Below are 23,977 nucleotides of genomic sequence, written 5' to 3' on the forward strand. Positions count from 1 at the left end.
AATGTCATACACAGACCTGTGTAAACTAGGCCCCCGTACTGCTGTCGCCACATGTACTGACAAACCAAAGTGCCACGCCCTCCTCGCGCCACAGTTGTTGACTCTGACTTGTGTACCACTGCGCATGCGCGCCGCGCCTCACTTCAACCTGGCCTGCCCCTAGTGGACGATCTTGCAAACTGTGAAACCGCTGCTCCTGCGCACCACCATGTGAACTTCATTAACTACACAGACAGTGCACTTGCGCCTAAACGCAATTCACATGTTTCGACCGAGACCGTGCTGCCACAAGCCGCACCCACGGCCACCGTGCCTACTAACGATTCACGAACCCAACCGAACTTTCACGATTCCAGAGTTTGTGCTTCGGGCCGGCGGCCATCTTGTCGCACTGACTCCCAGGACACGTTGCCAGCTCGGCTTCCTTTGGAAAAGTCGACCTGCACTGAATGCAGTAATCCTGCTCCACCTGACTTGCACGACCCGACCAGTAAACAAACAGCCTCCCTTGCATCAGGCAGCATTGCTGTGGTTACTAACGGAACAATGCACAGATTGCGCCTCACACCAGTTCCTCCCATGTCTAGTAAATCCTGGAGACTTTGCCCCAAGCGCCTTTGTGATCTCAAAAAGCAAATCACAGAGCTCTTAAACGCTGGTATCTTCGAACCCTCCGCCAGCTGCTGGTCCACTCCCATTCATATGACACCCAAAAAAGATGCGACTTGGTGAATGTGTGGGGATTACAGTCGCTTGAATGCAAGAACTATAATGGAAAACTACCCAGTACCAAAAATTGCCGACTTCACCAGCGCGCTATCGGGTGCATCTGTTTTTCCTATCATTGACTGTAAAGTGGCTTACCACCAAATTCCAATGCCCCCTGAGGATATTGTAAAAACTGCAATCGCCACGCCCATAGGCCTCTTTCAATTTCGTTTCATGCCTTTTGGACTCAAAAACGCCACACAGACGTGGAAACGCTTTATTAATGAGGTTTTGTTCAGCCTCATATTCTGTTTTGCTTACCTCAACAACATATTTGTCTTCAGCTCCTCTGTCGAGGTCAATATACATCATGTACAGACCGTTCTAGACACCTTGAAAGCCGCAGGCATCGAAACCAACCCCGACAAACTACAACTGCAACAGCCTGCTGTCACCTTCCTTGGGTTCTGGGTATCGGCTGACGGTATCTCACCTCCACCGGAGAAAGTACAGTCCATCCTAGATCTACCTAGACCTTCTTCATTCAAAGAACTTTGGCATTTTCTTGGCACCGTGAACTACTATCGAAAACACCTACCCCGAGCCACGGAAATCAAAGCCCCGTTAACTGACGCTTTGGCAGAAAAAAAATCGTCCGGAACCTGGCCTGTGCAGTGGACACCAGAAATGACAGACTCTTTCTCGGAACTCATGAAACTCCTTGCCAAAGCCTGCAGAATCGCGCATCCCCACCCCAATGCACAACTTTTCATAACAACAGACGCCAGTGACTCTGCCATCAGCTCTGTTCTCAGCCAGACAGTCAACGGCCAGACCTCGCCCCTGCAGTTTTTCTCCCGAAAGCTCAACAACTCCCAACACAAATATTCCTTGTTCGATCGCGAACTGCTGGCTGTGCACGAGGCGATCAAACATTTTCGAACAGACGTCGAGGGGCGCTCATTCTATGTTCTCACTGACCACAAACGCTTGGCAGCTGCTATAATGAACCCTCCGGCCAACCCTCTCCCATGTTATTTTGACTTCATTTCACCACTGATATCAGGCACATAAAGGGTGCCGACAATATTGCTGCTAATTTTCTTTCCCGTGTCGATGCTGTATCTTCCCTTTTGAATCTTTCTGCTCTCCCTGAACTCCAATCCTCTGACGAAGATACACAGAGATTAATCTACAACCCAGCTTCTTCTCTACACCCTGTCCTTACCACCTTTCCTGGTATTTCCGGGGTACTGAGTGGTTGTCAGACAGGCGAAGGGGATTCAGAACATTACTGTCCTACACAAATATGCAATATAATCAGTTACATAGGCAACAGTTCACTATCGCAGGGGATATTCCCAGATTGACTGAAGTATCCTATTTTTGGAAACAGAAACAATCAAACAGCTACATGTTTTCAGAAGTTGTAATTTTATTTACGTTACAAGTCACATGCAAAGTTTTACGAAAGTTTCATTTAAACTGTTTATATACATATGCAAGATGATACTGTCTTATGATATAAAAAAGTTACAATTATTGTTCTCTTCATTAAATAGTGATTTCTATGTGCCTATTCTTCCTCGCAAATTGGTTAATTACATCGTCAATAGGACCATCAATGTCAGGGTGAGTGTTCAACAGAGCTAAGCCAATAAGCTGATCCTCCTTCACTGTCGACCTCAGCCATATCTTTGTATGCCGCAATGTTCAAAAACTTTTTTCTACTGTAGCAGTAGATGCAGGTAGACAAGAAAATATTTTGTACAAAGTGTGCCAAGTAGGATAGTCAGTTCTAGGACAAACAGACAACGCTTGCATAACAGAATCACGATGTGTACAAGAAAACAGTAGAAAATTCGCGACTTTTCTCGAACATCAAGAAGAAATGCAGATGGTAAACGGGTATTCATTGGACAATTATATTATACTAGAACTGACATGTGATTACATTTGCCGGCCAATGTGGATGAGCGGATCTAGGCGCTTCAGTCTGGAAGTCGCAGGTTCGAATCCTGCCTCAGGCATGGATGTGTGTGATATTCTTAGGTTAATTAGGTTTAAGTAGTTCTAGGTTCTAGGGGACTGATGGCCTCAGAAGTTATGTCCCATAGAGCCATTTGAATCATTTTTTGATTATATTTTCATGCAATTTGGGTGCATAGATCCTGAGAAATCAGTACCCAGAACAACCATCTCTGGCCGTAATAACGGCCTTTATATGCCTGGGCATTGAGTCAAACAGAGCTTGGATGGCGTGTACAAGTACAGCTGCCCATGCAGCTTCAACACGATACCACAGTTCATCAAGAATAGTGACTGGCTTATTGTGACAAGCCAGTTGCTCAGCCACCATTGACCAGAAGTTTTCAGTTGGTGAGAGATCTGGAAAATGCGATCGTGCATTATCCTGCTGAAATGTGGGGTTTCTCAGGGATCGAACGAAGGTTAGTGCCAAAGGTGGTAACACATCTGAAATGTTACGTCCACTGTTCAAAGTGCCGTCAATGCGAACAAGAGGTGACCGAGACATGTATAGATTTCACTAGTAATTATAACACCACTTATCATTCGTACACTCAATGAACTACATAAACAAACAGCAATTGGCATTCACCCTTTCGCGTTTATTCGGCTCAGTTCGTACTGCCCCGTCCCCTTCTGTCTGCGGGAAAGCTTTTTAATCTCTAGGTGTGATGGGAATTCACCTGGCAGAGACATCACGTATGCTATGCACACATTCAAAAATCACTTAATGACTCGTTCAGAAATCAATGTCTTCATACATATTGAAAATCAAACTGGGATGCGTTTAAAAATCATATGTATAATCGATAGACCAACGTGCGCCGAGTGCTAGGCGCTTTGTGAAACAAGGTATTTTGCTTCAAGAATACAATTTGGCGCCCCCTGAAACTATCGCCGGGCAGATACCCCGGTTTGCTCCCCCCCCCCCCCCCCCCCCCACCAAATCCGGACCAGAACAAAGCATGAAAAAAAAAAAGGTTTACGTTAATTGCCTGAACTGGTCCTAGCCGGGCAGATGCAGTTACTTCACTGATTTACATAGAATTTTACTAATATCTCGCTTGCTGATATTACAGAACTAAACTCTGAGCACTGGAACGAGCTGTCTGTCGTCAAACATCTCAAAGTTACTCCTAATATCTTGACGAACGCGACTGACTCTCTCATTAATATATTTTGCTTCTCTATTTTATCTCGTATGAACACTAGTAACTTTTATGATGAAGGACTCATCAGAAAATAACTTATGAAATATGCAGGGTCCGTGGTTCTGATTTCAGAAAGTAAATTAACATGCGACCATTCGCTCATTTCTTCGACCAATATCGGATCCATTTCCTCTTTTTCGCTTTTTTCTATTGCTCTCAAGCTATAGATAATATTTTTGCAGCACACGCTTTCTTTTGGCTGTTCGACATCTTAACCTTCTAAAATCGCGCTGTCAACTGACAATTTTTGTCAATGTTATTGATAGTGTGGGGTCGTTTCAATAACATTGAAGGTTTGACGAACTAGTATTGTCAATAAATATTGAACGTGTTCAGGCCCCTAAACCTCCTTAGGAATATCACTGAACTGCCCGTCGAGCTGCCTAAGATCTTTGTCGTATTTGTTTTGTGTTTACGCTTCAGTGTTTTGGTGAGAGTAGTAAGTGGGGGAGGGATGCGTGAGTTACGTCAGTTGCAAAACCCCACACATACTAATTTCAGTTTTCGGGTGAGTTTCAGAGCCTGTATATTTTGTGAAAGTCATTTAAAGGTCGACATTGGCTTGTCAAGTTTTCCCTTCAGTATGACAGCGCAGTGGGCGTTTTCCCTTCAGTTTGACAGCGCAGTTGGATGTTGAATGGCATAGTTTATAACAAATCCAGGGTGTGAAAAAGGACGAGAAACCAAATAAAATGAGGTTTCTGTAATCAAAAACTATGACTCGACCAGTAGGTAATAGTGTAGAGCTATTAATGTATCTGAATTAGAAAAGTTTTGAAATATTCATCTTTAAATAATAGCTACCGGGGGATTAGGATGCATAGGCCACCGGAAAAGAAAGGCGAGTTTGCTGCGCGATTACAGTTTCTTTGGTGAAGCTATGACATTCGTAAATGCACACCTTGTTTTGTTATTGCAAGTACTTACATTTACACAGGTTTTAAAAATTAATGCTACCCTGCCCGGTGCAAAACAGCTAAAAGATCACGGAAATGCTCTTCGAGGGTGAAGCCGTACCTTTAATGGTTAAGCCTCTCAGATCCTCCAGAGTACATGATTTGGGTTTCCCTACTATCGCCACCGAAATACTGCTGATTCTGTTACAACGAAGTCTATCCTTACGGCTGTTTTCATTACTAGCATCTGTTTGTAATGTATATAAACAAATTACTGCGTAGTTGAGTTTCATGACAAGCATATAGGCCTAGCTTCTAGTAAACTGCTGGATTGCATTTTTTGAATTTTAAGTTGGAATATTGAAGAGCAGCATGAGTTGAAGTGTTACAATGGTTAACAGATGGTATGTGCGATTTTGGGATCCTGATTTCCAACATATTATTCAAGTTTGTGGTTTCCTCAGATTGGATCATACGAGTGATGTTCCCTTTGGGGTCAACACTGTTCATCAGAGATAGTGCTCTGCTCACAGTGATGTCAATGTCGTCCAGATATAGAAATACAAACTGATTTACTATTTCTGTAGGATTTCAGCATTAACAGCTTCGTAATTGCTTTGAATGAAAGTGTACAATGACATACGTGCAGTGATATAGAGAACACTTATTTTTTGCTTCAGGTGGCGCGCAGTGTTTCTGAGTTTTGAGTCATGGACTGGAGAGTCCCATATAATCAGTGAGTATTGATTTCAGCTTGATTCACTATGGTGTACTATATTAATCTGCAGTGAAAATTATATTTCTTATACAAACAAAGCCTATTATTTTTCTTTATTTACATACTGCAGTAGTGCTAAAAGTTGTCATTTGCATTGTGGTGTTAACAAAGAAGTAATTTGACTTGTGAATGTTAATTGAAGAAGTGACAACAATACAACCACACATGTAAATTGTATGTGGTTCCTGGTAATGACTGTATTGACATGCAGCAGGACTTTCACCCAAAAATTTTGTTCCTAGTGTATCTTCTCCCCCCCCCCTTCCCCCCTCCTTCCCCCTTCCCCCTCTCCTCTTTCACCCCTCTACCTCTCCTCCACCTACCCTTCTATTAGAAGAGTATCGAATGATACAAATATTTTTCTGGCAAATGTTGACCAAAGTTAAGCAACAGTTTCATTCAGAAATATTACCGCCTTACAACTGAGCCAATACATTGCCTGTATATATGATGGAAAATGGTGGATTGATAATGTGTCTGAAGTTTCAGAAGAAGAAAATGATGTTTTAGTCAGTTTCATGCACCCTAATGGATCTACATGTTCATTCTATTGGCCAGCTAGGGAGAATGCTTGTTGGATTCCAAATCAACACATTATTTCTGTCATTCCAGCGCCATCAGTAACAAGAATGGGCTGACATTATAGCTTGTTAGAATCAACTGTAATTGCTATTAGTATGAAATTTCAACAAATGAATTATAAGAATTGAAATATTTGGCTTGGGAACCATAAAGAGTATGACTGGTACATGTATTTTTTAATGTAATATAAATGTAAGTTTATTTGGTACAACAAGATTTATGGACCACTTTGATAGCACACTATGATGAATTTACCATACTTTGACCTTTTGTTTTACAGCTAAGATATTGTACCCAAAAATTTGAACAGGATTGCAAAGTTTCAGCATGAGAGGTCTCTTAGACTCTAAGTAATGATAAATCAAAGTTGATCATTTATTCATTTAAGTCGCAATGTCAAGAAATGTAATCTAATGAAAATATAAGTTTATTTGTTCTTAAATGCAGAGTCTCCAAAATAAAAACAACGTACTCTGATCAAACAAGATGAGCTCTTTTCAATGTTCTGAGAAAAATCAAATTTGAGTGATCACTTTTGAGATATGACCTGTTGAAAGTGAGCCAAAATTGACTGATTAAATTTTTTAGCCCACTATGAACTTTGATGACTCAGTTATTATTTGATCAGTCTGGGTGCCACTTGCAGAGCTTTATGACATGCTGACAGGCTGCAGATAACTAAAGTATTAGCTTCAGAAAATTACTCTTTCAGTAGATACAAGGCAATAAAGTATAGCAAAAATCTGATACAACAAGTTTTATGAGCCACTTTTATAGCACATAGTTTGACCTTTTGTACTGCATCTAAGCTATTGTACCCAAAAAGCTGAACAGGATCACAAAGTTTCAGCATGACAGGTCTCTTAGATCCTGAACAATGGTAAAACAAAGTTGATCATTTATTCATTTCAGTTGCAATGTCAGAAAACGAGCCTTTACAAAAAGGTGGCTAGTTGCCCCACCATACTGCTTATGAAGCTGTAATTTGGCAGTGCTTCATGTAAGGTCTATATGTACATCCTGTAAAAATTTCATCAAAATTGGAGATGGTCGAGTGGGGAGCTTGTCTAAATTTAGGCCACTTATGTGGAATGACCCACATGGCTATTGAACTGCAGTGGGTCTTTCTCATCCCTCATAACCTTCCTCAGTATATACTTTGTAACGTGTGTTGTACGATGCTTTTGAATTTGACTCTCTTGTGCTCCACATCTTCATGACCAGAGCTGATTGACTACTGAGATACTCCCCTGTAACACCCATTTCATTGAGGCTATCAGTCACATCGTCTCTGATAAGATGGTCTACATTAACTGTTACAAAAAGCTTGTCTATTAGTTGTTAATTTTTCTACCACACAGTCCAAATAGTCTTGCTCAAATCCCTGTGCCCGGCACAATTTTTAATCATTTTGAATCTCCACTCTGTGGATGGCAAGTTGTAGTCTGCCACTGTTACAGTAGCATGAACAGGAAACTTAATCAAGCTATTCTTTAAGTTGTCTCTGAAATGTTTCAACACTACAACTCCTGATGCAGGTAGTCTATAAAAGCATTCAATTAACAACATTTGATCCACCTTTGATGCTTAACTTCACCCAAATTATTTCATATTTATGTATTATATTCAGCAGATACTAAAGAGTTCTCATCAGCAATTAAAATGCTGCCACTATCTGTACTTAATCTATCTTTGTGATTTATATTCCAATCTGAATTTAGGACTTCACTGCAAGTCAGTTCCAATTTTACCGAGGTCACAGTTCCTAATTTTTTCTATGTGGACATTATTACCTTTAGAGAACAATATTGACTCTGGGACCCTACCGTGGATGTTCCCACAGTTGACTAATGTCACGTTAAAACTTTCTCTTTGTATGTAAGGACTAAAGTTTTCCTCTGTAGCTGATCTGTATTTGATTTTGCCAGGCAATTCAACATTGATACTGAGCAGGTTTTCCACTAATCTAAAAAACTCACATGTGTGCACAATCATACTCTGCTACCTGTGTAATCACTTCCATTATGCAGTGCATCACAGATCTGTTAAAGGGCCCATTCAAATCTCCAACCGATAGCAGAGTCAAGAAATATGCACCACAGAATGCTGAGTGTGTGCTTTAGACCTTCCACTCAGGTCCAAATGGAGGGCCACGAGTGATTCTGGGTACGATGTTGCAAGTAGTGAGCTGTGTTTGCACTCCATGTGTGACGCTAAATGCATTCATTAATGCAGCCAGCTATATCAAGTAACTGAGAATCCACGTGGCAAGTGTCACTTGTGCTGACCTGAGCTCCTGTTTCCAGCCAACAATTCTCTGTGCATTCAGTAGTCAGTGGCAGAGGCTTCTTCCCATCTCAGGTAAGACCTCTCAGCAAACAAATCTAGTGCATAGTAGCATTCTTTCCCAACCTGGCTGCTGTCCCTGAGGGGCTGTGGTACCTGCCTAACGTTGGAACTCTTGATGGTGAACAAACCCACCCTCTGTGAATGTCTGGGCTTGCAGGAAAATTGGCTGCAGGCCCAATAGATGAGGCATCCCTCACAGGTTCAGGTGTGTTACTGACACGGTGCGGCACCTCGTACCTCTCGGTAAGGTATAAGTGGATAGCCACACTGACTATTCCCATTTTTGCTTTCCAACCAGAGACACTTGATCCTAGAAATGTTTTCCAGTCACAGGGTAATAGCAGCGGTAGCAACAATCCTGATGTACATTAACTTGTAATATGAAGTGGCCAAAATTGGAAATAAAAGTGAGAAAAAAAGATCTAGGCTGCTGTGTTCCTAAAATTAATTAACAGTGTTGTTCTATTTGTACATTTTTTTTTAATTTTTTGCTGTAATACTCAGTAATGCAATTAAGTAAAGTGATCACAGTTTAAAGTGTCACAGAAGAAGCATTTTACTGTTACGTGCACGTAGTATTCAGAACACACATATGAGCAAGAATAAAGAATGTGCAGAAATTTACTGCAAAGAGTATATATATCAGTAGAGGCATAGATTCTGATTTATAACATTCTCACCAGAATCAATGCCAAATACGAAAAAAATTTATGAAATCAGTCCATTTTCCTTAATGATTTGATGACATCTTGTTCTTGCAAATGACTCAGTTGACATATCGGTGAGCATCTGCTCCATCTCGAGCTTTGTCGGCTAAGGTCTAGATCGAGGAGCAATAAAAGTTTATAATCCTCAGTTACAGCAATGTTTCACCCTTTCTTTTGAACACATTACTTTGAAACACGTTGTCTGCCTTCTGCTTTCTCGTTGGCTGAGTAACACAAACAGCTGAGCCACATTCTTTTGTTCCCATTATACCTCATGGAAAGCACTGACAACAATCCTCCACGAAGTACGTAACTACACCGCGTACCCTGTTCCAGACTTTTACCACTTTTTGTTTGTATTTTCTCTAGTAGAATGGAAGTCTGATATCATTATGTTTTTGTTCTTCCACTGTAGTCAGCTGCACCTTTGTTACCACAATAAAGTTTGATGGGATCACTTTCAGGGCAGGGAGAGATCTCCCCGTACCCAGAATGCCTCGTGACAAGCTGAGGGCAGACCCATATATTCAGTTTCAGTAGTTGACGTAGGTACTCTAGGTTGTTTCTTGCTGCTCCGGGAGTAACCTTTTCTTGTAATTTAAGCAGAAACCAGTGACTGACTTTCTGTCCTCTTTGCCTCCTGACAGTCTGCTTCAGTATATCCTGTGACTCGTGGTTCTCTTTCCTAGAAAATTGCAACTCCAAGCTATTAGTCCCTTTCAAATATCTCACGATTCTTTAAACAGCATGTCAGTCAGGCATGCTTGGATAATTGTTGCGGTGGCTTGCAACTCTGATTGCATCTGTGAGATCAGGTACGATTCCGAGATATGCGTTCATCAGACCGTGTACGGCTTCTTTGCGTGGAATATTTCTCACAGCATTTCTATCTCGGTCTGTCTTGGAGCTCACATCATGTGTAAGTACTTCATTGTTGTTCGAGAGTGTCAGAACTGGATTGCAATGCCTTATGTTGTATTTATTTAATAATTGTTCTATTTATTGAGATTGATCCATCTGTAATAGCCCCCTTGTGCATTCTTTTATTACTCTGATGCCTGAGCAGTTTGATTCTTGGTTGTCACTGAAAATTAACATATCATTGGCATAAATTGTAACAATTAATACATTATGTAATTTCCATGATTCTTTTGATAAATACATGGATCTTCTGTACTACCTGTAAAATTCAAGAGTGCTTCACGTAGCTTAATGCTCCAGTTGCTGTTACTGTGTGTTAATCTGTAAACTGCTTTTATAAACCTCATCATCCATTTGTCCTTAACAGTTCTCATGTTAAAATCAACATCTGGGACTCTGACATAAATCTCCTCATTCAGATTGGCTTGTAAGAATGCTGCAGTAATGCCTAAGTGTTCCAAACAAATAACTTAATGAAATATAGAGGATCACTAAGACATATGTCTCTTTATAGTTTAAAGTTTATGCACATCCTTTAACTATTAGCCATGGATGTACCAAAACATTGTGTCTTTGAAGATTGTTTTTAGTGTTGAAAATCAGTTTGGTGTCTTATATTTATATCTGAGATTTAAACTGTCATTTCCCATGACTGATTTTCAGCATCTGACTGCAATTCTTCTTTAATTGCCTGAAGCCAATTGTGCAAAACTTTACTTTGTAAAGTGTCTTTTATTTGCGTCTGATGAATTTTAATCTTCTGAGGTTCTTTGTTTGGCTAAAACACATCTTGAGTTGTCATTATTCTCATCAGTTTTTGGCTCAGATGCAACTATTTCTTACTCGTATGGCTTAATGCTGGGAATAATTTTCAGCTCCTGAGACTTTTTAGGCACCGTTGTATCATAATCTTTCTGATTAGTACACTCCTGGCCATTAAAATTGCTACACCACGAAGATGACGTGCTACAGATGTGATATTTAACTGACAGGAAGAAGATGCTGTGATAATCAAATGATTAGCTTTTCAGAGCATTCACACAAGGTTGGCGCCGGTGGCTACACCTACAACGTGCTGACATGAGGAAAGTTTCCAACCGATTTCTCATACACAAACAGCAGTTGACCGGCATTGCCTGGTGAAACGTTGTTGTGATGCCTCGTGTAAAGAGGAGAAGTGTGTACTGTTGTGACTTGGCAAGACAGCCAAGTCACAATGAGAGGAAGCCGAAAGGCACGCGCTTAAGCTCACGCAGGCTGGCGCGAGGTCTGGAACAGTTAAGGGAATTAATAGTAGCAAATAAAGTACGTAGTTGATATAATACTTAACTTTAATCCACAATTGTAGAACATCGCTCTTGATTGCACATGCTTCATAAAATAATATCAAATGCTACGGCGCCTTGCTAGGTCCTAGCAAATGACGTAGCTGAAGGCTATGCTAACTATCGTCTCGGCAAATGAGAGTGTAATTGTCAGCGATCCATCTCTGGCTAAGTCGGCTGTACAACTGGGGCGAGTGCTAGTAAGTCTCTCTAGACCTGCCGTGTGGTGGTGCTCGGTCTGCAATCACTGACAGTGGCGACACGCGGGTCCGACATATACTAATGGACTGCGGCCGATTTAAAGGCTACCACCTAGCAAGTGTGGTGTCTTGTGGTGACACTACATGTACCATCATGTTTCTGACTTTGATAAAGGTCGGATTGTAGCCTATCGCGATTGCGGTTTATCGTATCGCGACATTGCTGCTCGCGTTGGTCGAGATCCAATGACTGTTAGTAGAATATGGATTCGGTGGGTTCAGGAGGGTAATACGGAAAGTGCTGGATCCCAACAGCCTTGTATCACTAGCAGTCGAGTTGACAGGCATCTTATCCACATGGCTGTAATGGATCGTGCAACCACATCTCGATCCCTGAGTCAACCGATGGGGAAGTTTGCAAGACAACAACCATCTGCACGAACAGTTCGACGACGATTGCAGCAGCACGGACTATCAGCTCAGAGACCACGGTTGCGGTTACCCTTGACGCTGTGTCACAAACAGGAGCGCCTGCGATGGTGTACTCAATGACGAACCTGGGTGCACGAATGGCAAAACATCATTTTTTCGGATGAATCCAGGTTCTGTTTACCACATCATGATGGTCGCATCCATGTTTGGTGACATCACGGTGAACGCACATTGGAAGCTTGTATTCGTCATCGCCATACTGGCGTATCACCTGGTGTGATGGTGTCGGGTGCCATTGGTTACACGCCTTGGTCACCTCTTGCTCGCATTGACGGCACTTTGAACAGTGGATGTTACATTTCAGATGTGCTACGACCTGTGGCTCTACCCTTCATTCGTTCCCTGTGAAACCCTACATTTCAGCAGGATAATGCATGACCGCATTTTGCAGGTCCTGTACTGACCTTTCTGGATACAGAAAATGTTCAACTGCTGGCCTGCCCAGCACATTCTCCAGATCTCTCACCAATTGAAAACGTGTGGTCAATGGTGGCCGAGCAACTGGCTCGTCACTATATGCTAGTCGCTACTCTTGATGAACTGTGATATCGTGTTGAAGCTGCACGTGCAGCTGTACCTGTACACGCCATCCAAGCTCTGTTAGACTCAATGCCCAGGCGTATCAAGGCCGTTATTACGGCCAGAGGTGGTTGTTCTGGGTACTGATTTCTCAGGATCTATGCACCCAAACTGCGTGAAAATGTAATCACATGTCAGTGCTAGTATAATATATTTGTTGACTGAATACCCGTTTATCGTCTGCATTTCTTCTTGGTGAAGCAATTTTAATGGCCAGTGGTGTATTTTCTTTAAGTATCACATCTCTCACCACTATTAATTTTCATTGGTTGGGTTTAAATAGGCAATATGCCCTGCCCTGTTCACAATATCATACCCGCACTCATTCAGTATCCTTCTTATCCTGTTTATGCCGTCTTCCTTTAGGATGATAAATGAATGCCTTGCTGGCAAATATTGTTAAATACTGAAGGTTTTTTTTTTTTTCCTTCCAGTAAATGCGCCTTTGACTTTAATGACTTTTTGGTAAGCCTTCATCAGATAATAAACATGAATATTCTCTTATACATATCTGATATTCCATTTTGTTCCAGAGTTTAGGGTTTCTAGTTCTTGGGGCACATATTCCTTCCCATTGACTGTGCATAAGACACAAGTTTTACAGTCAGTTCATTTTTCTACTAGCTTCTTGAAATTTCTAATACCTTCTTGTATTTGATTTTGTCACTTAGTATGTACAAAAATATCTCCCTTGAATAATGATTTATTAGAGTCAGGAAATATCTGGCGCCTTCAGTTGCTCTTGTTTCCACAAGTCAGAATTTATTAATTCAACGATACCTTTTCGTCTTGACTCGGAGGGTTGGAAAGGTAATCTTGTCTGTTTGACTTCCAAGCACGCTACATGTGGAAAATCAATAGTTCCTTTATAATTAATACCATTGGCCAGTCCATTCTCTCAAGGCTTAAATGTCCTAATCTCCTATTCCACTTGTTCGCGTCCTTTAATAATGATACAGACTTGTGTTTAACTGAACAGTTATATGATTGATCCAATTTGTATATGCTATTATCAAGCATTGCTGTTCCAGGTAAATTCATTTGTGTCTTGTAAATGGGACAACCTCATTTATCAAAGTGATGGAAAGTACCTTTTCAGCTATGTTACTTACAGGAAGTAAATTTGTACGCAAATGTGGCACTTAAAGAACATTTGTTACTTCCGGTTTTTGTCTTTTCCTTCAGTGGGTAAATTCTCATTATTCACCATTATCACTTGTGAATTGAGCATTAATCTACATGAATTCATTTCACATGGGAGTTTAGACGTGTGCCGAAGCATTTGAGTGAATATACTAGTCATGTATGGCTTTACCTACTATAGTGAAGAATGTCTTGTAATTTGAAGTCCCTTTTGATTACATAAGGAGTTCATAGCAACTGTACAAGCTCATTTTGTAAGCAAAGAAACTGGCTGAATGATCAATCTTTTACTTCATACACTACCAGTTTTGGAACACTTAAAGTTTAATCATCTAGTGTAACAAATAAAATCACATAACCGTCTGAGGTCATACCCCAACATTGTCATGGAATAAAAGTTTTGTGTCCAAAGAATACATAAATTCCCTAAAAACTGTTTCTCCATGCCACCGGACTGGGAACACTAACTGGGAAACCTTAGTTGCTTAACAAAGCACAGTGCTTTTCCCAGGCCTTTGAAACTGTTAATATCACATCAACAAATATAGTTAGTTTTTGCACGAAATCATCTCCTAATGTTTTGTCTACATCTCATATGAACACAAGTACAGGGGTATACAATTCAAAAGAAAGTACTTTTAAGTGGTAAGACTTAACTTCAATTAGAAATGCAGTACATGGCGTCAAGTCATCGTGTAATGGCACGTGCCAGAATCCTGTCTTTGTCTGTTGAATGGAAGAATTGGGCTTGTTCAAATCTGGACAACAGTTCTTCAGTACCGACCAGACTCTCTCTCTTGATTTCTTTATTTTCTTTTTCTTCTTCTTCTTTTTTATCTATTTGTAGTCTGAGCATCGAGTATAAGGTGTATGTCCCAGGCTGATTTTCTTACAACTAACTGTGGATTACTGTACACACACATGCGCTGCGCTCCATAATCCCATTTGTAACCATATTTTGGACATCCCCATGCAGTGCTGATCCTAAATTCATAGGTACTGGATAAAGCTTAGAAAAGAACCGTGTGGCATCCTTCACTTTAAATTTGCGTATGTACTCTACAATAATTTCTGGTTTATCAGAAAATACTTCTTTGTATCTATCTAAAATATCATGTAACTCATGTTCTTTTTGGAGTTTAAGGGATTTGACTGCCAAGACTTCAACAGTAATTGCTTCAGAAGTTATTCAGCATCTCCAATGTGTCTCCAGTACCTTAGCTGTAGCTAGAAGATGAACGAGATCAATTTGCAAATTCTGCTTAACAGTTACTGAGTAATTTTAAATGGTTCTTTGTATGTAAAGCCTTCACTTCTCCGGTATACTTCCTTGGTTTTAATATTTAGCAATACCTTATGAGCTAATAACCATTGTAAACCAAATAGTATTGCCAACCTTATATTATGTACTATCAATAAAGTCTGTATTAATGTAAAATTATTTATTATTTTAGGCAAGCTAGTTTCTTCTGTTTGTTCCTGGTTATTCCATCTACATAGATACCGGTCACTGGCAATACTGGACAAACATTTTTACATCACATTGTTGTCAGTAGTGTCTGGTATATTATTGAAATTTCACTACCTGACTGTAGGTGAATATTTGCTTGTGTATCATCCTGACTACTACCGGTTTAATGTGTTCTTCAACTTAAGTTTTGTTTTCGTGTGTCAACTACTCCTGTGTCGGAGCTGTATGTTCCACATAATGGACTGTGACTGTCTTGTAATATCCTAGAGCCTGGCCCCTGCACCAGAGTGTTCTCTGTTTCCCAACAGTGGAATTGGAATTGACATGGTTATTGGGATTATTTACACTATAAAACGAAAGTACTTGAGAGTACTTAATTGGTTGTTTACTCCCAGGCTTAGACTATTTAACCAACCATTATTCTCTTTATGTACTTTACAAAATTTACTTCCAATTCTTCTGTAGAATGTGGATGGATAATTATTTCCTTTATTCTTTTCTGTTTTCTCCATATGTATAATGTATCTACCTTTTATTAGCATGTAGAGGTCTTCATTGATCTAGTTTTAATTTTGTTAGTTATTTATTAGTTATTTAAACAAATTAGTCTTGTTTCCTAGTTGCAGCACCTCAGTTAACTTGACTGACAGTCCAGTATTTTCCCTAAATTGCTTTTTCTTCCATTTTTGTGAGTTCTTCATATAATCTCTTAAATCTGCCTTCATTTTAACTAAATCAACTACAGAATTAGGTGTACTTACAGTTGAGTCAGTTCTCTCTTACACGTTCTGCTCAACTAGTTGATTTATTCATTCCTCCAAACTAGCTATAGTAGAGTTGGGACTAATCATTACATTTGAATCCTTAATCTGCTGTAGTATGTCCGGACCATACCTGTCTCCTCCCCCCCCCCCCACAATCCCAAGAGGGCTCTTATCATTTTTGTACATACGTGCTTGGCCAACACAGGACTCTAGGCCTTGCAGCGCTACTTCTCTTTCTGTGCTGCAAGTCCGTTCTTCTACTGTTCAGTACTACACCCAAATCCCAGCACGGTAGACATCTGTTGTGTGGGGGTGATCGAGTAGCTGCAGAGTGGTAGCCCCCTGGCCACACAAGGATCACACTATTTGCACCTGAGCTGTAAACTCCGTGCATACACCGAGTAGTATGTGCGCATCTTGGCCAGTGCACACGAACTCGGCGCAAGGTAGCTTTTGCTGTGGTCGGGCGGCGGCCGTGGGTAGAGCCCCCATCTGGAGTAAGTGACTCGCAAATGAAGCGGATCAAACTTTCTTTTGTAGATGGTGGCGTGGCCCCAGCAGTCTCTTTTTGAAGGAAAGGGGTACTACGATGTGGAGAGATGTGACCTCACAATGCCCCAGGCCATAGTATCAACAGGGTTGATACTGGGCCCTTCATCTTGGCCACTGAAGATAACTCATACATGAAAAGGTCAGGGTGATGATGTATCAATGCATTGTGAAACTGTATGGTCCCCTTCCACGTGGTGCTTCAGATGCATGAGATTTGGGCACATGTCGTATCGGAATGCCTGTCCTATCTAGAGGAATTGTGGATGTCCATTGTACACGAACACTCCTCGTGGCCCTCCTTCCGTCTTAGCTGCGGGCTGAACCATCCCCCCCCCCCCCCCCCCCCTCCAATTCCCTGCATAGCACCATTTTCCAAAGGAGAAAGAAAACCCAAGTATATGAGACTCTCGACCAACTCCTGTGTTGTCGCGAGGCCGAGAAGAAATACGATCATTCACAGCCTGTTGCTATGATGATGACATTTATTATGGCTGCAACAAAATCATCCTCTCTCGTGATGTTACCCTCGCCCTTTGTGCCTTTTATGTCAGGCCCTTGGGGCTGTTTGACTACAGCTGCTCCCATGGTGGTTGGGACCCCTTCCTACTGTTTTCCCCCACACCCCTTTGGGGGCATTGGCTCCCCACCCACCAGGGACCTTGATCCTCAATCTCCAGCATCATCCTCCAGTAGAATTGCAGTGGTTTTTTCCTCCACTCGGCTGAGTTACGACAACTCTTAAGCATTACACCTGCTTTTTGTGTTCTTTTTCAGGAAACCTGGTCCGTGCAATGCGGGCCTACTCCCTTCGTGGCTGTTGAGAGTATTACAAAAATGTAATGACTGTAACAGGATGTCATGTGGACTCTGCATATTTGTCCTTACTTCTGTACATAGCGAATATCTACCCCTTCAAACACCTTTAGAAGTGGCGGCTGTCAGGATAAAGACAATGCAGGAAATTAACATCTGCAATATCTACCTTCCTCCAGATGCTGACTGGCTGCTGAGCTTCCGAATTACCATCTTGTTTTCCCACCCATGGCAGTTCTCCCCCATCAGCGGCCCATGTTAGGGCTCACGATTGCGGTTCCCATGCAATCCCTTGTCTCCGAATTGGAGTCCTTCTCTTTACCATCCCTACTTGAGGTCCATTCCTGTACACCTCCATGGTGTACACCTTGGCCGAAACTTCGTCTGGACCTTTTGCATGGCCCTAAGTACTCCATTAACCCTGCCGCTCTCTGCTGGCTCTTCCTCTTGATTCTTGATGTGTTCTGGGGCTCTGAAGTCATTTACACTGATGGCTCAATGGCTGATGGTAATGTTGGCTTCACCTATGTCCACAGAGGCCATATTGAACAGCATTCCTTGCCCACTGGCTGCAGTGTTTTCACTGCAGAGCTTGTGGCCATATCTCATGCACTTCAGTACATCTGTTCCTGTTCTGGTGAGTTGTTCGTTGTTCTGACTCCCTGAGCAGCTTACAAGCTATCAACCAGTGCTACCCTCGCTGTCCTGTGGTAGCAAACATCCAGGAGTCTATCTCCGCCCTGGAACAGCCCAGTCATTCAGCGGTGTTTGTGTGGACCCCAGGACACATTAGAATCCCAGGCAACGAACTTGCTGACAGGCTGGCCAAACAGGCTACATGGAAACTTTTCCTGGAGATGGGCACCTCTGAAACTGACCTTTGTTCTGTCTTACGCCGCAAGGTTTTTTGGCTTTGGGATACAGTGACATAACAGTATGCACAACAAACTGTGTGTCATTAAGGAGACTGCGAATGTGTGGTAGTCTTCCCTGTGGGGTTCTCACAGGAATTAGTTGTCCTTTGTTGGCTCCACATTGGCCATATGTGGCTCACACGTGGTTACCTCCTTTGTCGTGAGGGCCCACCTCAGTGTCGCTGTGGCTCCCAAATGATAATCTTCCACCTCTTGCTGGATTGTCCACTTTTAGCTGCTCTGCAGCGGACTTTTAACTTTCCCAGCACCCTACCTTCGGTGTTGGGGGACAATGCCTCAACAGCAGCTTTAGGTGTATGTTTTATTCGTGAGGGTGGTTTTTATCATCTGATCTGAGTTTTAGTGCATGTCCTTTGTTCGTCTGTGTCCTCCACCCTAGGACTTTTAGGGTGGAGGTTTTAATGTGTTGCAGAGTGGCTGGATTCCCCTTTTTTATTCTCATGGTCAGCCAGCCATGGTTGTCTGCTTTCTTGTTTTTAATCTCTTCTCACTGTTACTTGCATCTCTCTGTGATTTTCTTGTCCTGTTTTGCCCATTGTAGTGTGTGTTGTCCTTCTGTCATTCTTCTACGTCTTTCTATTTCCTGTTATTGTGCCGTATGTCTTCTTTGTTTTCTTCTTTCTCTTGGGTAATTGTTCTGCTGGGAACAAGGGACCGATGACCTTGCAGTTTGGTCCCTTTCCCTTCAATTTTAAACCAACCAACCAGATCAGGAGTTACAATTGCAGTCCATGTCAGGTCTTTTTACACTGAACTTGAGTCTTTCCCTCTCCCCCTTTTCCTCCGAATCCACTCATGTCCACGTCCATGGTCCGTGCCTTGGCCACAGCTTCATGTGGACCTAACGCAAGGCCCAAAAGACTCAGGTCCTCCTGAGGCCCTCCGCCACCAGTTTTTCTCTATTCTTGGCAATGTCCAGGGCTCATAAATAGTCTACACTGATGGCTTGATGGTTCATTGTCACACTGGCGTCACTTATGCTCACACTGGACATACTGAACAGCAGTCCTTGCTGGATAGCTGCAGTGTTTCCACTGCAGAGTCAGTGGCCATATCTCGTGCTCTTGAGCGTATTTGCTCCTGTGCAGGTGAGTCCTTCCTCACCTGTAGTGAATCCTTAAGCAACCTGCAAGCTCTCCACCAGTGCTTCCCTCAACATCTTTTGGTAATTACTATCCATGGGTCTGTTTATCCCCTTGAAAACCATGGACATTCAGTGGCTTTCATGTGGATCCCAGGCTACCGGTAAACCATCTCTGGAGATCGGGACATTGGAGACCGATCTCCGATCGGTCTTATGCTGTAAAGTTTTCGGGATCTGGAATACTGAGTGGTACACACTAAGTACACCAAATAAATTACATTTTATCAAGGAGACAACCAATATGTGGAGTTCATCCATGTGAGCCACTCACAGTGACTCTGTTGTCCTTTGCCGGCTCTGCATCGTCCATACTTGGCTGAATCACGGTCACCTCCTCCATCGTGATGACCTACCCCAGTGTTGCTGCGGCTCTTGATTGACAGTAGTCCATATTTTTTTGGCCTGTCCTAATCTAGCCACCTTGAGGCTGTCTTTTAACCTTCCTGACTCCTTACCTATGTTATTAGGTGATAATACGTCAATGGCTGATCTACTTTTACCTTTTATTCAAGAGGGGTGTTTTTATCACTCAATCTAAGGGTGGGTGTGTAGCCTTCTCTCCCAGACCTTCACCCTACTTCAGTTTTAACTCTTCCTCCCTCTCCGTGGTGCTGTCTGTCTGACTTTGTTTTCATATTTTTACCATCTATGTTTCTCTTGGCTTGTGCTTTTAGGTCAGAGATTTTAGTGTGTTGCAGAGTGGCTGGCTCACTTTTAACTTGCTTCTTTCATTTTCTCCTTCTGTGTGGTTATACAGTTCTTTTTATGCATTTTGTTCATTTCCACGATTTGAAGTGATAGGATTCATTTGGGGAATGGTTTCATCCAAGACCTGTGTGACCTTGGGAAAAGGGACTGATAACCCTGCAGTTTAGTCCCTTTACTCCCCAAAACAAACCAACCAACCAACCAACCAACCTACCAACCTACCAACCTTTACCTCCTGGATTCCTACTCGTCGCTGTTGACGCCACCTCCTTATACACCAACATCCCTCATGTCCATGGTCTTATTGCTGTTAAACACTACCTTTTCCAATGTCCTTCAGACTCCAAATCCACTACCTCATTCTTCATACTCCTTACTAACTTGATCTTAATCCACAACTACTTCTTATTTGAATGGAAGGTACAGGGTGACAATTGTTGAACTAGATGAAAAAATTGTAAATTAGTTACAAATTACGGCATGCACATACTTGATTCAATATTAAACGTCACTACAGTTATTTAGATTTAGGTTATGACATGCTCGGTATGCCTACAATCATTAGCGACGATGTGGTACTGACAAACAGTGAAATTCTGCATGACCCTCTGATGTGTCAGAACATTGATGCTGTCGATGACCTGAATGGCTGTTTTCGGCTCAGCAATGTTTTTAGAGTTATTGCTGCACATCTTGTCTTCAATATAGCTCCACAAAAAGGAGTTGCATGTGTTCTGATCTGGAGAATATGATGGCCAATTGAGGCCCATGCCAGTGGCCACTGGGTACCCCAGAGCCAGAATGCAGTCCCCAAAGTGCTCTTCCAGGATGTCAAACACTCTCCTGCTTCGATGGGGTCAAGTGTCCATCTTGCCTGAAACACATCTTGTCAAAATCAGGGTCACATTGGATAACAGGGATGAAATCATTTTCCAAAACCTTCACGTGCCATTCATTAGTCACCGTGCCATCAAAGAATGTCACACCGATTCTTCCGTGACTGGACACTGCACACCACACAATCACCCATTGAGGGTGAAGAGACTTCTCAATCACGAAATGCGGATTCTCAGTCCCCCAAAATCTGCCAATTTTCTTATTGATTGACTCGTCCAAGTGAAAGTTGGCTTCATTGCCAAACCAAACCAAGCATGCGCATACTAATTCGTATTATGCCCCATGGCCAATCATGCAGTTTGAACATTATAACGCAAACTAATTGGAAGTTATGATGATTTTATTTAATATAGTTCAATAATTGTGACCCTGTATATAAACAAATCTGTGGCACAGCCATGGGCATTCACACGTCACCTTCCTATACCACCAGAAAATCCCTCCCATACAGCCTGGCCACTCTGGGACAGCATATCTGCAGTGGCAAAAACTCCCTTCTTCAGTATGCAGAAATTCTCACCATGGCCTTCGCAGACAGGCACTATCCCCCAGACCTAGTCTGCAAACCTATCTCCTGTACCGTTTCCCCTCACACCCCCAATCCTCCCACCAACCCCAAGAGCCAAGGAGACCATCTAGAGGAGACCTTCCTAGCCTCCTGAATCACCAATCCTCTAGTCTAGTTCAGGTTCATTGATGATACATTCATGATTTGGACTCAGGGCCAAGACAACCCTACCTTTATTGCTTCACAGCCTCAACGCCTTCTCTCCCATCTGCTTCATGTAGTTCTCCTCAACTGAGTGTGCCACCTTCCTAGCTGTTGACTTCCTCCTCTCTGGTGGCTCCATCCGCACCTCTGTCCACATTAAAACCACCAGCCACCAACAGGACCTGCATTTTGACAGCTGTCTTCCCTTTCACACCAGGAAATCCCTCCCATACACCCTGGCCACTCTGGGACAGCTTATCTGCAGTGATAAAAACTCCCTTCTTCAGTACACAGAAGTTCTCACCGTGGTCTTCACAGACAGGCACTATCCCCCAGACTTAGTCTGCAAACCTATCTCCCGTACCATTTCCCCTCACACCCCCAATCCTCCCACCAACCCCAAGAGCCAGTCACAAAAGTGTGTCCCCTTCATCACCCAATACCACACTGGACGAGAACAACTGGACTACATTACCTTTGATTACCCATCATTATGGTCTGAAATGAGGTACATCCTACCCAAGAAACTTCCCACCTCTTCTAAAGTGGTGTTCCATGACCCACCCAACCTCCACAACATCCTATTCCATCTCTGTGCCACTCCCAATCCCAAATCCTTGCCACAAAGATCATATCCCTATGGAAGAACTAGGAAAACCTGCCCAATCCACCTATCCAGCATTTCGTATTTCAGTCCTGTCACAGGTTTTTCCTACTCCATCGGGTGCCGGGGTACCTGTGAAAGCAGCCACGTCATTTACCACCTTGCTGCAATCATTGCACAGCTTTTTGTATTTGTATGACTACCAACCAGCTGTCCGCCAAGATGAATGGCTACCGCCAAACTGTGGCCGAGAGCAAAGTAGACCACTGTGTGGCACAACATGCAGCTGAAGACAACACACTTTGTTTCAATAGCTGCTTCACTACCTGAGCCATCTGGATTCTTCCCTCCACCATCAGCTTTTCTGAACTGCACAGGTGGGAGTTATCCTTACAACACATTCTCCCCCCTGAGGCACAACTAAATAAAAAGGCTGGATGCTTTACAAAATTTAACTGGATGAAATTTATTAGAATAATTAACATTTGACAAACAGTGTTGTCTTAGGTAAACACGAGCCAGAACAACATATTTTCAAGGAAGGACTAGGTGCATAAAACTGTTAATCAACACAGTAACAGACCAGATATAAGAACATGAAACAGTACAATAAATAACTTATGGAACCTGGAAACTAAAGTTTTAGTTATTACATGAAATATTACAGGCCCAGGGCCAGTTTCAAACCACAAAGAAGAAAAACTCAACTTTGGACTTTAGTTTCATGGAATGGTTGCAACAGGTACAATATACATATGGACTGCCTGGGAGGATCACACAACAAGGTGTGTCACCCAATGTATTGGCATCCCTTGTCGATTGAAGGTGTGCAGTCTGCGTAGCATGACCTTCTCAGTGACCAAAGCTCATACAGTTAACACAAACAAGGTAGCTGTACACGAGTGAGGGAATACAATTGGGGTAGGAGGCAGACTGAGGATACAAAAACTTATTAGTTGAAGTACACAGAAAAACTCGTGCTAACTGCACAAGAGGGTAGGCAAAATTAGGACTACAGTAAAAATATTAAATTTTCATTAGCAAAACATAGCACTAAGCCACTGTGCTTGGGACTGACACATTTAAACAATCACCTGAAATACCTGGAATTCACTATCTTGAAACCTCAGTATCATGAATGAGCTCACAAAAACAAGAAAATGCAATTACTCTGCTAAGTAAACAGCACAATAGATTTCAGAAATCTTAAACATATAATTTGCAATTTTAAGCTTCAGTAGCTTACAGTTTATCACAGTTCCAGCAGTGAGCCTACAAGTAAATAACAAGTAAATACAGATCAGGTACACCCAGGAGAACACCTTCCAGTGACGGAACTGTTGTTTAAAGTTAACAGTCCACATGAGCAATAGTGGAACACATCAGGTTTTCCATCAGTTTCAGTACAAATAAGTATATGAATTTAAAACAAATCACTCACACACAAGCTTAACTGTG

At 42.2% G+C, this 23,977-nt stretch overlaps 1 protein-coding gene across 3 annotated transcripts in view; it reads left to right on the forward strand.

The window, feature by feature from the left end:
• Window positions 1-4,325: 4,325 nt before the first annotated feature.
• Window positions 4,326-23,977, forward strand: part of LOC124717223 (nuclear RNA export factor 1-like) — a 218,397-nt gene continuing 198,745 nt past the window's right edge. For all 3 annotated transcript variants that reach the window (XM_047244011.1, XM_047244013.1, XM_047244014.1), the window contains exons 1-2: window positions 4,326-4,455; window positions 5,524-5,579. In XM_047244011.1, the coding sequence (XP_047099967.1) occupies window positions 5,554-5,579 (26 nt within the window). In that variant the 5' untranslated portion in view covers window positions 4,326-4,455; window positions 5,524-5,553. The remainder of the gene's footprint in view (window positions 4,456-5,523; window positions 5,580-23,977) is intronic.

Source organism: Schistocerca piceifrons, chromosome 9 (assembly GCF_021461385.2).
Source record: "Schistocerca piceifrons isolate TAMUIC-IGC-003096 chromosome 9, iqSchPice1.1, whole genome shotgun sequence".
In the NCBI taxonomy this organism is placed as follows: Eukaryota; Metazoa; Arthropoda; class Insecta; order Orthoptera; family Acrididae; genus Schistocerca; species Schistocerca piceifrons.